This window comes from Triturus cristatus, chromosome 12 (genome assembly GCF_964204655.1).
Source record: "Triturus cristatus chromosome 12, aTriCri1.1, whole genome shotgun sequence".
Lineage (NCBI taxonomy): Eukaryota > Metazoa > Chordata > Amphibia > Caudata > Salamandridae > Triturus > Triturus cristatus.
The window spans coordinates 67,714,929-67,732,931 of NC_140595.1; the positions used below are offsets into that span (position 1 = coordinate 67,714,929).

Here is an 18,003-nt window from a genome sequence, read left to right on the forward strand (position 1 = left end):
TGATCCAACTAGAGCGAGAAGTTAACACACCTGTTCTTCCTGGCTGTTCACGGACACTAACCGGGACTGATGGAGCCTACACCACCCTTGACTGGACCACCAGTCCCGGGCCTCTTGGGAGAAATAGTAGCAATGCATATTTTGGTGTGTCCATGCTTGTTGGCAGAACTTACAACGAATGGCTAAAAAGAGAAAGGAAAGGAAACTAGTGCCGTTAATGTTTGATACAGTATATCGACATATAAACTGCATAATTGCTGTTACGATGGTGTGGTCCTTGGTAACTCAAAGTGGATGTTGTAAGCTGGGTATATATTTAAATACTTTTGGGAGGAAATCAATGTGCTTAGATGTGATCAAGATGGCAACAGTTACACTGGTGGCTTATGGAAACCAGGCAGGATCACTGAACATTTAGAAAGGGTCCATCTTCAGCTTACCTGGGTCATACCATTCTCTGGGTTACATGTCCTAGATTTGGCCCAGTTTTAATTATGACCAGAGCTATACGTATGATTGCAATCACTCACATTTACTCCCATTTTCAAGCCTTACTTCAAACCAGTTATACATAACCAAGGCTGATCACCTTCCCAGAGATTGCTGCCCACCTTTCTGCATCTTTGCATACATTTTGGCCCAGCACTGTAAGTTTTTAATGCCTGAAGTTTATTTTGATTCCGTATTTCTGCTGTATTCTTGTAGCGCAAGGGCAGGTGGATCAGTGTGGGATGAACATTAGCAAGAATGAGCAAAGGGAGTGGAAGACTAGGACGGGGATTTGGGGGTTGGGCAGTTGGAGAATTAGGTTAGTGTGGGGGTACAGCTGTATTATCGGCTCCAGTCTATTTTTGAAATAAATATTTTCTCTTCCGCTTAACTCAGTCTCCACAATTACCATCTCAAGCCCATTTCCTTTAGATTTCTCATTCTGATGCCCACCATGGGATCAGGCCGAAGCAGCCCCGAGACCTGGGCCATTCATAGAAGGCACTTTGAGCAGCTAAACTTCCAGAACCCAGATTATTTTCACAGCAAGTTTAATGCTCTCTTCTTGCACCACACCTTGACTTCCTCACCTTTATCTGCCCATAACATTCAGGCCTTGGTGTATGGTACTGGTATCAAACCCATACCAACTCTCTTTATTCAGGCCTAGACCGATGACACCCTGAAAGCCGTGAGCCTCTCATACCAGATAACATGAGTTATGTTCTCTTATTCAAAATGGGCATACAGATGTCAAATATTGTCAGGCCTTACACTACCAAATGACTTATTGGTCAGCCACCTCTGTGTCTGGAACTGACACTGAAAACCTCATCAACCAGTAGGTCTGACAGGCCAAACCAGCGTGGTCACACTGAACAGCCTAGGGCGCGATGGAATCTATAGGCTTGGGCTCAATTCACAAACTGCATTTTGTAATATGTAAAGCATTTTTATAGTACTACTTCTTACTTACTGCAAAATGCAATTGAAAAACGCTCTCTTGGAAGATCCTCACACATGCAAGTTTACTATTTAGTAGTAAACTTGGGGGCAGCCAAGAGAAGTGGCTGGAAAAAGTGGCATACTTACTACTAAATGAGAGGAGTTTAGAGAGGCATATTAAGGTGTTTAGAAAAGGTAAGGGGGGAGTTTAAGTAGGGACATGCACCCTCCAACAAAATAATAAACCATTGCAATTCACAAACTGCACTTCTGCCCAAAACTGTTGCAAATGTACTTAAGATCAGAGCTGAAGTAAGTTCAGCATCACACAGGGTCAACCACTGGTACTGCAAGATCCTCCCATAGAACATTATGGCAGTAAGGACTTAGAATGAAACCCCATAGAAAATAATGTTAAATGTAATTAAGTTATTTAAACTAGTTAGAATGACAAATAAATGTACTTTAATGTTAAAAAAAAATCTAAAAAATCATTAGTATTTAATGGTAAAATATTTTAAAACTTTTTCTCAATCCAATTAATGTAACAGTAACATTTAAAGTATTATTTGTAATTCTACTCATAATTTTAATAATAATTAAAACATGATATATTGTTTTTTAATATTGGTTGTTTGATTTAAACTCAAGAAAAATATTACTTCAATTAAATATATTGAAATTAATTACATTTTATATTACAATTAACAGTGCTGCAGCATTTTTTATTTTGTTATACATTTAAGATATATAAATTAATTTGCGATAATATTCAACATAAGATTTTTCTTTTCAAGTGTAATAAACTTTTCCTCTGTACTTAACCACAGGGGGAAATATGTGCCACAGATCTCACCATTACTTGAAACTTTTGCCTCTTGAATAAATCTTTTACACAGATCATTAAGAACATATAATCATAGAAGACCTACTATCAACTGATACTAAGTCTGCAAAAACTGAATCTCAGTTGATCTCCACACCACATAGATGCCTCTTAAATTATGGCTGAACATCTTGAGTACATGACGTCTACATCTGACCCAATGATTAGGAATTACTTGTGACTTAATCTCATAACCATATAAGTAATCAAGCCATACATGAAGAATGTCATGTGAGACTATTGTGAGGGATCAATTACTATGCCCCTACCCAGCTTTCGGACACACAAACTGCCTCACCTGTATGACCACTCATTTCCTCTCTAGAACACTGAAACAAGTTTCGGTCTTGCAGCCAGGTCAACATCTTGGTCAAGAGCTCATTCGTTCGCGTCTGCTGTTCCAGCACATCTTGTAGAGTAGCGTTGTTGCTTTGGAACGATATAGACAGATTTTGGTACGATATAGACAGATTTTGGTACAACATAGACAGATTTTGGTACAACCAGGTCATTGTGTCGTACTCAGCTAGCAACTGGGTAAGGTTTTCTTGGGAGGTGTCCCACTGCTTGGAGAAATACCGGACTTCTTCAGCTAAAAAGGTGGCATTGGCAGAGCATTGCATCACTTCCGCTGTCTTCCCCTGCAGTTGACTGGACCACCTCGTGGCTGGAACACATCAAGGATTACGAAAACAGTCACAAAATTCAATCGGCCACAAAACATTTTAAATTTGCATTTGCACGTTTAATTTTCATAGATTCAAAACCAAAGCAGCTGACTACTAAAAATGTCACCCAATTTTTTCTAAGAAGGAGTTTGAGCCTTCAGTTATCTTTCAGAAACACTCTAGCAGTCTTTAAAATCATCTGCTAGTTGCAATGCCTTCCTTCCCAGGCCAGAGCAGTCCCAGTCCAGCTAGCCCAAGTGCTGCTACAACTTTCCAAGGAGTGCTTTAATTGTTAAGCCACATTAATGGGACAACTAGCCTTGCCATCAAGAATGACATGGCAGATAAGTTACAGCAAAGATTTAGCATTTGTCATCCCCTTTCTACCCTTCAATGGACCCCTTGGAAAATACCCTGGATAAATCCTTGAGTGCTTCGAGGATCATAAAGCAAGACATTCATATGACTTATGAGGTCAAAGCTGGGGATCATAGTAGGGTGGCGGCCTCTATATTATCTCTTTACTGACACATTTCCAGGCCTATTCCTCTGTGTGATAATAACCTAATCCATTCTGGGTATTGTAGACGTGGTGTGCTTCAAAAGAACTAATTAGATTAACACACTGGATAACATTGATTTGTAGATGAAATGCCTAGGACAGGAGACCATGGTCAGCCGTGCCGTTAAATGATTTGGTCACCGGAGCCATCAGTGCAGCCATCGCATTAAGAGCAGAGTGAGAGGTTGAATGTAGACAATGAAACATCACACAGGAAGAATACCTGCCTGATGGTATAAGTTATGTATGACGCCACACCTCATGCCACTCTTGGTTTTATGAGCCAATATCGCTTTGCATGCTGGGATTTATAAGCCCACTTATAATGACAATCTCATTATTATGAACTCTAGAATACAAAGTGTTGTGGGCTAAAAAGACAACTAGTAGAAGGAATAGGGGATCACTCAACAGCCACTGGGAAATCCACTTTAAACATATGTAGCACCAGGGGAACACTGTCACACCATGCCTTCACTGGGAACAGCTCGTCAGAGAAGGACAGACTAGCTGTTTGATGTGACCGGCATGCCCTTCGAAGGGGTAGAGATTCCCTTGCAGGCAGGTGCAGTGAATAACCCAATTGCCTAGACAGGGATCCTGGGACAAACCATGTCACCCACATCCCAAGGGGACCGTGAGGGTTGCGCCCATGTCTATAATATTGTGTTAATGCAAAGGGTTTCCTCATTTCCCCAGAACCACACCCCCATGCAAATGAGGGAATGCCTCCTTGCGATCACACTTGCAAACATTTAGCGCCAACACAGCAAAAATGATTGTGCATCCTTCTGCAATGCCAAAGTGTCGCAGAAGCGCAAAACGCTTGGAACAATGCTTATTGAAATACCAAAACAATATTCCAGAATATACTTACAGAGAATTAAAAGAGTGATCACAAGAACCAACAGGATAAAAGATAAAATGGCAAGAGCTTGCACCAACTTTGTAGACGCTGGCGAGGAAACAGGTGTCTTTCCAGTCGTGGTCACTGAAAGAAGGAACAAGTCACTAATCTGCATGTTTACAGCATGAATCATCTGTGATTGATGTGGGCTCTCTTGTGGTTTCATGAGCAGTTACAACTCTTCCCATCAGGCATGCATCTCTGCCTATGCTTGCACGCCCCAGAGCACATAACACAACTGTAACAGTGGCATCAGCAGCCCCTGCAGTACAGGGGTCCCATACCTTTCAGGGGGCCCCCATTTATGGCCAGATCCTATAAACAGATCTATTTATAGGCCCTGTCATAGACATGCACACTCCATGTAGTGTTTTTATCCTCTTGTTTTTAATTTTTGGGGTACTTTTTTTCTCTCCTTTCATTTGTTCCTATTGTGAAGGTGCTTAGATAGACATGTGCCTAATAAATATAAAGGTAGTAGTAATACTAATAATATTAATAATATTACTGTGAGGGAACAGGAGCACCCAGTCATGTGGTGTTATGCTGTTGGCACTGGGAGATGCATTGCATGTGGGAGCATCCTGTTTACCCTCTCCTGGTCATTCTCAGATTGGCCTGGCGCTTCTGACATCACCTTTCTCTTATGCGGTGACCCATACCAAAGCTTCCACTTACAGCTGCTAGTAAACGCCCATCTGGTAGGCATAGTTATCCTACCGCTCTATGCTGATTGCACAGCATGGATGTGATTTAGGGATATATGGTGAGCAAAAATTGGAGGATTAAGAAAGACTGCCCAAATGTATGCACTTGATTTAGAGCTGGTGGCAGTGGAAATCTGATATGTGGAGAAAGTGTGGAGTAGCATGGCATCCCTAATTCTGTAACATCCACTCCCTCGGTGGCATGTCTGGATTCTGGCACTGACCTGCAATGGATTAGGATCGGATCTGTGATATGCAGTGTGACGTGTATATGAGGGAATCAAGCGTCTTCCAAAATGTTTGAATGTACTTTTGTGCCTCAAGCGTGCTACATGGATGGGTGCAGCTATCTGGGAGATGATGTGGGCTGGTTGCTAGAGCTGCAACTCTGGAACTGTGGGGATAGGTTTGAATCCAACCTCAGCTTCACAACTTCTGATTCTAAACAAACCACTTAACCGCCATGTGTCTGAAAAAAATAGGTGTAAAGTCTGTCTGTTTTGTAAAATTGGTGATTCTCATATAAAGAGGTCTAATGCATTTGGCCCAACTATGTGCTATATAAATCCCGTATTCAATCTCATATGCCATGCGACAGCCCAACCAGTACCAGACTTGTTATGTCTGTTTCCTTCACCAACCTGAGTGTGTCTCATCAACCTCTACTATCTTAATGTGGGAAACAGCCACTACAACGCGGGCATCACATCGCGATGCCCTCACAACGCGGTCGTTACAATGACCGCGTTGTTACCACGCACTGCCATTACTACGCAAGTCATTACATTGACTTGCATGCTAACATTAGAAATAGTATATTTTACTATTCCAACACCTTCTCTACTGTTACGTAGGCTGGAGTTGGAATAGTAAATTGTAAATTTCTAATGTTGAGCACGCTATCTACTGCAAGTCGATGTAATGACTTGCGTAGTAATGGCTTTACGTGGTAACAACGCGGTCGTTGTAATGACCGCGTTGTTATGGCACGCGTTGTGATGACTCGCGTTGTAACAAGTCATATTCTCTTAACGTACCTACACACTTCTGGTGGTGCATGTACCTTTATGCCCCATAAATTACTAAGATATCTCCACCCCATTGACTGCATACACATGCTTACTGAATAAGACCTAGTGAACCAAGGTATAAAGGTGGATAGGGACAAATGAAATGGAGACTTAGAATCCATGTGACTGCAGAACCTGGAGCATTGGAGGCATAGAAGAAGGAACACATGGCCAAGCAGACACATCATACAGTAAATATGGACAACATGAGGCACAAAATCAGAAGTGCACAAACACCACATACAGAAAATTCCCATTACACCCGCACAGGTTTGGAGTAAGGTCACAAGATCAAATATTCCCTCTTACCCACTAGTACCCTCCACAGATGGTTGACAGCACTAAGATGGGCTAGGTGAAGACCCGACATCATCCTCCACAAAGGGAGATGCAGAACAGAGCGATAACATAGGTCACATGGAAAGCCAGGAGCCTAAGCTATTATTTGACGAAGGGTGAATTGTTACAACTCACAGCTGACAACTGCAGAGAAGATGGTTGGTAATGGCTCGAAGATCGATAAGAAAGGATTTCTAATGGTTGGTCATCCAATAAGAAAAAGAGCAGTCACCAGTATAAGTTCAAGAGATGTTAAGGCTTTGGAACGACTGGAATTTCTGGGCCGGAGCGATCTGACTGATGTATATTGAGGAAGATGATACGGAAGATAGAGCAGGCCTGCACTATGTAAGGAGGAATGGGAAATACAAAATGATTTGAAGAGAACTCCCTTAGCTATCAGGAGCTAGTGAAGAGGATTAAGATAATTATAGATGGAGGAAATCTCCAAAGTTGAGACTAATCCCATGCCTAACACCAACAGCCCTATAAACCTCAGCAAACAGCACAAACACCTGTAGAGTAATCCCACAGACAGCACACAAGAGCCTTTTTTTAATTGCTATTATTATTAGTATTGTTGTTATTATTATTAAGTGACAACTTGTAGAAAGCACAACTTACACTCTGGAAAGATTTTCTTGCCGCTATCGGAGCGAGGCATGTGTGTAAAGCACAGCCCAACACAACTGCAAAGCTAATAAACAAAAAAAGAGGTTTTAAGTTTGCGTCTAAACTAAAGAAGATCGTTAACTCAGGGGGTAACTTGAGAAAGGGAGATCCACCATACAGCGCCTAGCCTCAAAAGGCCCACCTACCCAACTTTTGGTGTTTGCATTTATGTAGCAGCCAGGAACTATATCTAAGAACATGACAAAGGTTGTAATTAAAAAAATTCTTTACCATAATGTGGGGGCTGTTTCCATCAAAAAGTCTCTGCATGATATACTCCGATTTAAAAATAGCTTTTTATTTATCATTTCGGTTGTGAAAGACATGGTTGAACCTCATCAGGTTGAACCACACTCAACTGCTATGTTGAAGATGTTGGTAAGTTTCAAGTCAAGAAGAGAAAAGTAATACTCAATTGAACAAATAGCATTGGTAGCAACAATGCGATGACGGAGGATAGAAAGAAAAAAATCCAGTTACAGATGTGCAGAAGATAAAAACCCAACTTGTGGATCACTGCCACATTTACAAAAGCTCACAATCAAGCAGAGTCCACAAGTTCCTCCCACCAGTTTAAGGTAGTCCCCATAGACGTCGACTACAATATTTAGACCAATTTACAAGCCTTATTTTGGTTCAGTAAAATCTCAGTTTTGGTTGGACCCAGTTAACCATAGTCCATCAGCACATCAGGGGCTACCTGGTCCCCTGGTAGATCAGTAGAAGAAACTCTAGATTGGTCTTCTACATAAACAGAGTTTAAAATCGAAATTAAGAGAAAACCATGTTCAATTGACTGAACACCCCAAAAACCCTTATGTGCGTTTACCTATCAATACGAGAAATACAGGACACATGGATGTAAGAACAAAAGCATTTATTCAAAGAAAAGAAAATAAGAACATGAAAACAAGCAACATAGAAAATCATTTGAAACGTGCTCAGACAAAAAAACCTTTGAAACAAAATATGTACTCACATAGGCATGCAAGTGACGTGCGTTAGCGGTCCCTGCTCCTTCATAAACATGACACATGTAGACCTTGCTCTCACAATGACTCAACAGACAAGGGCTTACAGAAATTCTGTTGAGTAGTCATGGGAAATTGAAGAGATAAGTTCAAGGCAAGAGGTGAAAGACTTGCTATTCTGAACTTTAAACCCAATTCCAACAGGAAATACAAAGAGGAGAAAATTAACATGTGGGGGTTTACATTATTAAACAAGCATTTGCAATGCAACAGGTCTTGCATTTGCGAGAGTTTAACCTATTGGCATTGTGAATGACAATGCCTTTTATTTATGTTTTAAAAACCAACACGTAAATAAAAGGCATTGCCACCTAAATTGGAAGGGTTGCATCAATGCATGATGAACACACCACAAACACTCTGTCCACCCTTAGCAAGGCTCCCACTCTAGCAACAAAGCACAAGCAGTGTCTATCAATATGCAGATGCTAATTCTGTGGGGGGGGGGGGGTTGGAAGGTCTCTGCAGAGTAGATGACGGCGGGGGAGAAGGGGTATTGTTTTATTTTTAACCGCACATTACTCAATAGGAAATAGCAACTTAAGATGGAGACCTGCAGTAAATTTTAATATTGTTTTAAAGAAGGAGATCTTTGCATACATAATTACAGTAATAATGACAGGTGAGCCCCTGCCCTCAGTGCACATCTGCTTTGGGTTCCTTAACATTGCTGAGAGCCTCAGCGATCTTTACCGGCCCGGACTTGTTTAGACGGCCTGACTCAGCTTTTCATCTTAATACCTACTTTGCGTTACGTGATTGAATTATTATTATTTCTGCAGCCATTTACAGTGCGAGGAACCCATCCACACTAGCTATACATAACACAGACATCACTGACAACAATACTCGCTGCTGTTGGAAAAGATGCCACCTCGCATGCAGAGTCCAATAAATGTCAGGGACGTCGTCCGTTTTAGTTTCTTTGGAACAGACGCTCTAATTTTAAGGGCATTAAAATGCTGAGGTTGAATTGGAAATGGCAACAGTATGTGAGTCATGAGCATGACTCGAGAGATGTTTCCAAGTTCTGTGAAACCCATTTAAACGCACGTCTTTTCACATCATTTCGACGCCAGCTTTAAAAAAAATAAGCACATGCGCGCGCGGCAGCAGGGGAAGGGGGCCTGCGCCGGATTCCCTTGTGGGAGCGAGCAGCAAAGCGCGATAATTGCTAACATATGGCACCGTTGCTCGCTCCTGCAAGGGAATCGCCAGACGTGCACGCGTTGCCATTGGAAGCAATACAACGCATGCACGTTTTTCCCGCAAAGCTGTGCCGCTTGCTAAAGGTCTTTTTCCTAATGCAGCACATGCGCGCTGCGTAGGCGAGACCTAAACCAATAATAACCTAATACAGGATGGTTAAATATAAGCGTGACACCCTCACAATTTGATAGCACTAATGTCTAAGCATTCATATTTTTAACACAAGGTGAATCACTATAAAGAGGCGATAGATTCTGAATAAATCAATAATGCTGAAATAGTCTTCTTTTTTACTGTATGCTTTGATAAGCACATAATTAAAAAGACAGGTTAAAAGACTGAGCTCCTGTTTGTAGTTCAAACTTAGAGCTCAGAACATTAGATGGCTTCAATAGCGAACCAGACAATACACATTTTTTTTTATTCTTGGCACAGGTAGATTAAGTGATTTGGCCAGAATCACGAAAGGTTGAGCCGAGGCCAAGAATTGAGCCTGGTTCCCCATGTTCCAATGTTAATCACTCTAGTTACTACTAGCCACATCTCTTCCTTACTGTCGGCGCTGTTAAATGATTATGCTAAGTTTGAATTGTTCTGCCATATCATCCCAGAGGAATATTGAGGCAAGAAGGCTTTCTGTTCCAAACCTTTGTCAAATATAAGAACAAGGAAAGAGGCGTACTGTTTGTGGCGAAACAAAAAACTTGTTGCAGTGCCCTTAAAGAACTACCCGAGTTATTCCTCAGAAGAGCTGCAGCTGTGACATTACAGATGTCTTCCTGCTTTTATCATTCAAACATCCCACAATAGCAGCTCCAGCCAGTTGAACGACGGTAACTTTATAGACAGCCGCCATGTTATAGTGACCCTATATAAGCAAGGGTACAGCGGCCCTACAGAAATTATGTGTGACACCATACAACAGAGGTTTTCAAACTTTTTGATGAGGTCAAGACCCCCTTGTCAAAAGTTTTTAGGTGTAAGGACCCCCCTCCTGACAAAAAATTCTAGAACCTGTTACTCATTATCAACAACCAGAAACGCCCTCAATTCCCGCGGCAAGTCATTTTTACGGTGGGAAAGTAATATTAAACAGTGTATTCTGTACGTTTTTTAGGTCTTCACTGCCAGGTAGCTACGTATAAAATAACGGGTAGCTTAAAAGAAAAATGTATTTTAAAAGTTGTTACTCATTGGGAAATGCAAAATAGTACATTATGAAACCTTTATTAGTTAATGAAATGCAGAGGTCTGTGTGTAACCAGAGAGCCACAGAATTACATCTTAGATGGTGCAGTGGACAATAGTGACTTGTGCATTTTTAGTTCTAAAAGGTCACAGCTTGTGACAGAAAGCATTGTGAATATGTAAGTCATTATTTAAAACTTGCATTCTAGTAATACCCAGATTATATGTTTTCTTATTTATACAATAATCTCCCATCAACACCTCACGGGGTAGTAAGCGCTATACAAATACAAGTACACTTAAAAGCACACACTTAACAGCTCAATTGTTCTCTTTACACTACCACTCAAAAAGAATACATCGTTGTCATCACAAAGCATTGAATGAGTTGATTAATTAAAACCAGTACCTGCTTCCAAGCACCATTTATTTACATTTGCAGATTAACTCGTAGCGCACATTTGCATTTCTTTCAGGCAAGCAGGCACCCTGGCAGGAAGGCTTGTTTAGCTGTCTGCCTGGCTATCGTTTCACAGCACATGACACTCCTTGAATGACAGATCAGCTAAAGCATTTTAACTATCAGAATTAACCGTCCCAGGACGGCTGTCTTTTTCCAGAAAGTAAGGGAACGGCTATTTAAATATGTTTGCGAGTGCTTTCACTGCGGAAAACATCTTCATCACACAAAGGGTTGTGCGATTGCACATTAAAAATATCATATTTGGCAGAATTATTCCTCAATGAGAGCAAGGAATACAAAACTAAAAGTTTATAGAAATAAATGTTCAAAATAATCTGCAAACATGTATTTAAAAGGAAATATATTCTACCAACAGATGTTAATTAGCCTTTCCAGTACAAAGGTTTTTTCATGCACCACAATAAAAAAATAGAAAATTTAAAACCACTTCTAAATATAAGAGCCCTTCACAGTAGGCATTATAAAAGTATTTGCGTAGATTAGGTGACAAAAGTAGCAAAAATGACAAATTTCGAGATAGCAGAAGGTAAGAAAAGTTTGTGGTTTGGTGGTTCTGGCCTCTGACTTCCATCCCATTTTCCCTTGGTTAGAAAGGCCCCCTCCACCCCCTCAAGCCCAGCTCGCACCTTCCATTGTGGACCCGGTACATGAATAGGCGTGCTGAGCTCATGTTAAGCTGGTACTCGCCTACCGCAGAGCCTGACTGCCTCCTATTGGTCGTGGTCGCCAAGACCCATCCTCCTTCATCAGCTGGTGAAGAGTGTGCACAAAAGGTTTGCGTCTCAGGGCAGTCCCCAGTGGGAGGATGTGCCTGGTACAACAACTCTGAGCTGTTGCCATTCAGCAATCCTTGGGTGCCGACAATAAGGCTGGGGTATGCGCGCACCCCCTTTCCATGACTCCACAGCCCCCCTGGAGGTCACGCCCCACAGATTGAAGACCTCTGCCATACAAGATCTGCTACAGTGCCCCTACAGAAATCCTAAACCTGTGCCCTTATAGCGGTTCTGTGGCAAGCCCTCTACAGAAGTCCTCATGCAGAGACCCTATGAAAGCCTATTTTCAGTGACCCAGACACAGTGCCCCTTACCTGCTGTCCTGACCACGGCCACCTGTCCTTTCCTTTCTGTTGGAGGGAACTTCAGCTCCGCATACGTGACCTCAGGCTCCATCACGGCTGTGTGGTCCCCACACTATCAAGAAGGAGCCTCTGAAGTGATGTATGTAGCAGCTGCAGAAAGGGGAAGTAAAGTCTTAATCACTCTAGGGCTGGATTTCAGTTATGCAAATTTCCCCATGGCGAAATGTGATTTCAGCAATCCGCCGTGGAAGAAATGTGGCCAAACCATTTTTGGAGCTCCATACTCAACTGATGCTACAAGCTGTTGCGAAAGAGCAATGTTTTAAGGGATTTCCTTTTTTACTTCACCAGACGTGGAGGTGGCGGTCCCCGGGGGAGTCAAGTGTCTGTCACACTTCACTGTTCAGTCACCACTGGCAGCAAACTATACACACTGCAAGACTCTCAAGCAGGTCTCCTTGTTTAGGAAGTCTTATTTGGTGGTGATTTACACCAAGATAGTTTCACATGTGGAGAGGTTAACCTGTATTTGTTTCAGGTTTTTTTAAGACCCAGCAAACTTCTTTTTGCTTCCAAAAAATATATATCAATATGACCTACTTGGATGACATATTAAAAAAACTAAATGTAAGCTAAAACCCTAAATGATAATCAAATACCAATTTAGACAATTACAGAAAGATTCGATCAAATGACCACAATACATACAGGGTTATTCAATCAAGGTGCCCCATATCGGAGGAGCGTAGATCTAATGGGCCAAGCACTTTCAAGTAATTTGGCATTCGAGAACATTATACAGGGTGAAACATCAAATCTGCAAATTCTCAGTGCAATTTTCTACTGTCGAACTCCTAGATTCCTGCAAGGGATTGTCCAGTGCTTTCGCTGACAGATAAGTGCTGAACAGAAAAACAAGAGATGATCATCAGATTGGTCAGCGCTATGACAGGCTTGACAGATTTTACATTTGGCACTGAAACTGGCAAGCGATAAGACACCCCGTCTAAATCGGATGTAAAAAGCCTTAATAAAAGGTGGTTCAATCGAGTCCATAAGGGGCTTGAAACCAAACATTGGCTTCACCTCCAGAAATCGGTCTTTGAGGGGACCAAGATTTTGAGAATGTACCAGGGCTCGGTCTTCACTTTCCCAGAAACGAGACTTAACCATTCGGGAAGAGCTGCAAGAAATAGAAGCCAGATTGATCCAGACGTCAGTCAAACCCACAGTATATAAAGACTCTTGCACATGCTTAAACCATGGAAGTGATGATCACGATGTTTGTTTCTCCAAAGATGTTTCTCAAGCCCTTCCTGTAGTGAAGTAGCTCTGGTTTACTCCAGATCCTTATCCAATATAAAACAGGTTTCAGGTTGACTTTGGAAGTAATGGGAGACATGTCCGGGTCATACTTAAAAACCAAAGAAGTACTTCTAGGTAGTTTTAAGGCTGCTCTCAAAAACATCTTTTTGGCAACTCCTAAGGAGTCAGCGTTGCAGTAGCTCCGTATTTCCATGTCATAAGTAGCACCAGCCACCGCTTGGGCTCTCCATATTTCAAGAAGAGAGATATAGGGTGTATAGAGGTGTTGCTTGCAAATTTAAATGTAGCTGCTGCCCTGTGGGTTAACAAAAGAGAAGCTCTTCAAGATCTGTCTTACCCAAGAATTACTATTGGACAAGCGGATGCCCAGATATTCGAAATCCAAGACTCTCTCAAGGACTATCCAGCCTTATGACCCCTCTAAAATGCCTGTGAGTTAGAAGTGCCACAAACTTGGTTTTAGGAGTGTTTGTGGATAACCCTTGCTCAGAACAGCTTAAATCTATTCAGTAGGGGTTCTAACCCTTTTCGGGTTTGGGAAGTCAACAAGGTGTCATCAGCAAATAATAAAACTGGGGTTTTGATGCCCCCCCAGGCTAGGCAGGTCATTATCACAATTCAGAAGAAAGTCCACACACCCGTTAATAAAGAGGAGAAATAAGTTTGGAGCAAGTACACAGTCTTTCCTAACACCCTTGGCCCCACTAAACTTCTCAGTTGCTTCACCATTTGGGCCCCATCTCACCTGAGAAAAAATATCTCTTTAAGGGATACCATATCCAATAAAGGACATGGAAGGCCCAACTCTCTCAAGGTGGACCAAGGTTTTTCTCTTGGGACCATGACAAAAGCATACCTTTGATCGAAGAAAGCCACATACAGGCTTCCCCTGCTGAGGTCCACTGACTTCCACTTCAAGAACAGAAATCTAAAGACCTGGTCCACCACACTTGCCTTAGTACGGATTCCAGCTTGAAAATGGGAGAGGATGTTATTTACGCCCATCCAGTCCCGAAGACAGTCAAGGATTTGCCTGCAAAATAATTTTTGGATGGCGTCAATAAGACTTATGGGGTGGTACTTGCCTGGATCGGATTTGCAGCCTTTTTTTTAATAAATATGTATTTTCTCTGCTACTTTCCAGGAAACACGGATATGAGCGACAGCCATGATAGCATTATTTATACGATTTAGGTATTGTTTCAGCCAGAGTAAAAAAGGGGTCAAAGAAAGGGGTCAAAACCACTGGTATTTTCGGACCTACATGGAAGAACTGTAGATGTAGTGTCACTGCCTGGATCGTCAATGGCTGTAGAGAGAACAGGGTAGGGTTCGCCAGTTTTCTCACTGTAGAGGGCTTCAAAATGATTGACCCAGTTCTTGGGGGAAGAATATGATTCTCCGGCCTCATTAAGGAAATGTTTGAGCTATGACTAATCAAACGCCAAAATGCTGTCTGATTTCCCGTGCGAACTGCAGTCAAGATGTCATTGCAGATAGCAGTATCCCAGGCTATTTTTGCCTGCCTTTGGACAACTTTTTGCTCGGTTCTAGCAGACTGAATTAAAGAACAAGTGACTTTTTTTTATAGCTAATGTTAGTGATTATTTGACCTTCCTGCAGGACTTACTATATCCACAATGGTAAACAGCAGGAGGCAGGGTCTTTTGGAGAAAACGTTTAGCAAAGTAAGAGCTTTTTTAGCTCTAGGAACCACTTGCCATGTAAGGCCATAATAGCCTCATAGGAGTCTTCTGGATCAGCAAAGTCAGGCAAGATTGTAGTCAGGTATGAATAAACCTGCCGAAGAGAAACCTCATTCATTATAATGGACTCCCATTTGACATTCCGCCAATTGTTGGTAACAGATAAATTGCCACTGACCTGGTGCAAAGGTTTAGTCATCTGTTCAGAATTGAAAAGAAGCAGAGGAAAGTACTCACTTTCTAGTCGAGGAACGATTTCTAGGTCAATGAGAGTAGACCAACAAGGAAGGCCCACAAGAATATAGGGGCATATCATCAAGGTCAGGTGATAATTATCGCTCAGCGCTCTTAGCGCGAGGATAATTATCGCCGGCCAACGCTGAATTTTATCGCAGAGATAGCGTGCTATCAGCAACGCTTATCTCCAAAGTGATAAAATTCAATGCGCAAGCTGCCAACTGTTCGATTATCGCTGGAAATCCTGCGATAATCGCACAACGTTTGGTGAAAGCTTGCTGATAGGGCAAGGCAGACTGAGCCATGATATCCACCTTCCATAGGATATCATGGCTAAGTCAGTTGAAAAGCAGGCGTAAGGAAAGTAGCGATAACCGAGGTTATCACTACTTTTCTTGTCGCTCTGCAGGTTAGCGTGTGGCTAGATAATAGGTGAAATGTCACTTAGCGACATTTCTCCCGTTATCTTGGGGAGGAACGCCCACTTTGCATCTCATTGGAGATGCAAAGATGGGCGTTGGGGGAAAGGGCAATAAGGCAAGGATTCACGGGATAGCGTGAGCTTGCTGATAAGGCGATAAAATTATCGCCGCTTTCCGTCCGAAAACGGACTCTAAAGCGGCGATAATTTTATCGCCTAGCCTTGATGGTATGCCCCATAGTCAGTATTGCTCTGATGAGTGTTTCTTTTGAAAGTCGGGCATCAAATCATATTGCGTCCATTTTAAGTTTTCATCTGGAAGCTTATACATAAATCTATCAGTTGTAAGTTTTTGTGGAAGACCATACAATTTGACCAAAGAGTTGGGGAATGCCCCAAATTTAGTTTTCCGTGCTTGCAATGTCCCTCAGTAGAACTGAGGGTTTAAAAGTGGTATTAAAATCTCCACCAACAATAACAGTCACATCACTGGCTAGCCCTTTAATTTGGTCTTGGGGTGCTTCTGTTGTCAACATTGTATATAGCTTCTTCCCATACCAAGGGAAGATTTCTACCCCCAGCAGGGTGAGATAATTGCTTGGCAGAATAACCCACAGTGACATTAAGACATATAACAAGTCCTCCCGGCCACAGATTTTTGGGCCGGTGTAAAATATTTTTATACCCATGCCTATAGGGAGCTTCCAATTCCCATGTATCCTGAAACACGACAATGGCGCTGCTATTTATAGAATTCCCCCAATCCACCTGAACCAGTTTACTCTTTAGGACTGCAATATTCCAGTAGATTAAAGTTGGGTGGTCCCCAACTTTTTTAATTGAGTTGAGTGGCCTTCTAGGGAAATGTTCAGTCTCCTGGTAATCAATAAGGGGCTGATATGAATGTAGATTAAGTTGTGCCGGGGTTCGGCCAGATACATAATCAGAGCCCGCAGAGGTCAAGGCTTGGCTAGAGATAGTTGGATCTTTGATTTTCAAGTTATTCCATGGGCTAGACTCATGGTGAAATTTTATCGTCAGATCGGTAGTATAACTAGTTAAACAATTTATGAGATTACATTTCCTTTAGGTTCTAGTCAGTCATTTACGGATAACGGAGAAGGGTATTTGGGGTCAGCCCCCCTTTCTGTGAAAATGGGTGAGCTTTAAACTGAATATTGGAGTTTGCAGGGGACATGTTCTGGGTTCCAGTGTTAGTAGCCCATTCACTATAGACAGATGCAAAAGAGTTAGCTTGATAAGATTATGCGGATCAACTGTGGACAGTTACCTAGTAGCCCCAAGAATATCTGAATGAAACACACTGTAGTATTTTCGGACGCCCCTTATCCAATGGATGGATTTATTAATAAGGGAAGCCTCATTTTCTCTGTAGTGTGACTGAAGATTGGGAAACCCTCTTGTATATATAGTCCAGAGATGCAGAAAGGTTTCGGATTCTAGGTTACCCCTCCGACGTTCTTGAGTAGAGGGCGGGAACGGTTTGAGAATAGATGTATTAGGAGTGAAGGTATTTGAAAATCTCATCCTAATATGGCGAGGGTCTTTAATAGAGTTGAGATTAGCAGTTCCCCTTGAGAACTCAGGAGGAAGTTGAACAAAAGGCACACTGCAGGAGGGGATATTAAGAAGACTCAGCCTAGGAATGGAGGGATCTTGGCCGTTACTAGGGTTGGCAGTGCCCCTAAAGATCTAGAGGGGCAGTCTATTGGTTTGTAAAAAGGTGTTACATTATGAACTGTATTATGTGGTATGTCAGCAAGATGCTCTTTCAAATAGGAACCTCTACCGGCCTCTCAGCACTTCCAGATGGGATACAACCTTGACAACGCAGTCATTACATCGCACTACATTAACAACGCAGTCATTACATCGCAACATCCTTTACATCACATGTCATTACAACACAGCCATTACATTGCATGTCACTACAACACATGACACTACAACGCATGTCACTACAACGCAGGCATTACATCGCATGTCATTACAACGCATACCATAACAACGCATACCATAACAACGCATAGTACCTACACTATCCAACACTTACC

At 42.0% G+C, this 18,003-nt stretch overlaps 1 protein-coding gene across 1 annotated transcript in view; it reads right to left on the bottom strand.

The window, feature by feature from the left end:
- The window catches only part of LOC146772510 (uncharacterized), a 41,718-nt gene extending 29,339 nt beyond the window's left edge, over positions 1–12,379 (bottom strand). Inside the window, exons 1-4 of the mRNA XM_085638017.1 lie at positions 12,248–12,379; positions 4,428–4,541; positions 2,619–2,987; positions 31–182 (exon numbers count right to left, since the gene is read on the bottom strand). Coding sequence (XP_085494143.1) covers positions 31–182; positions 2,619–2,987; positions 4,428–4,541; positions 12,248–12,329 — 717 coding nt within the window. The 5' untranslated portion in view covers positions 12,330–12,379. The remainder of the gene's footprint in view (positions 1–30; positions 183–2,618; positions 2,988–4,427; positions 4,542–12,247) is intronic.
- Between the last annotated feature and the right edge of the window lie 5,624 nt (positions 12,380–18,003).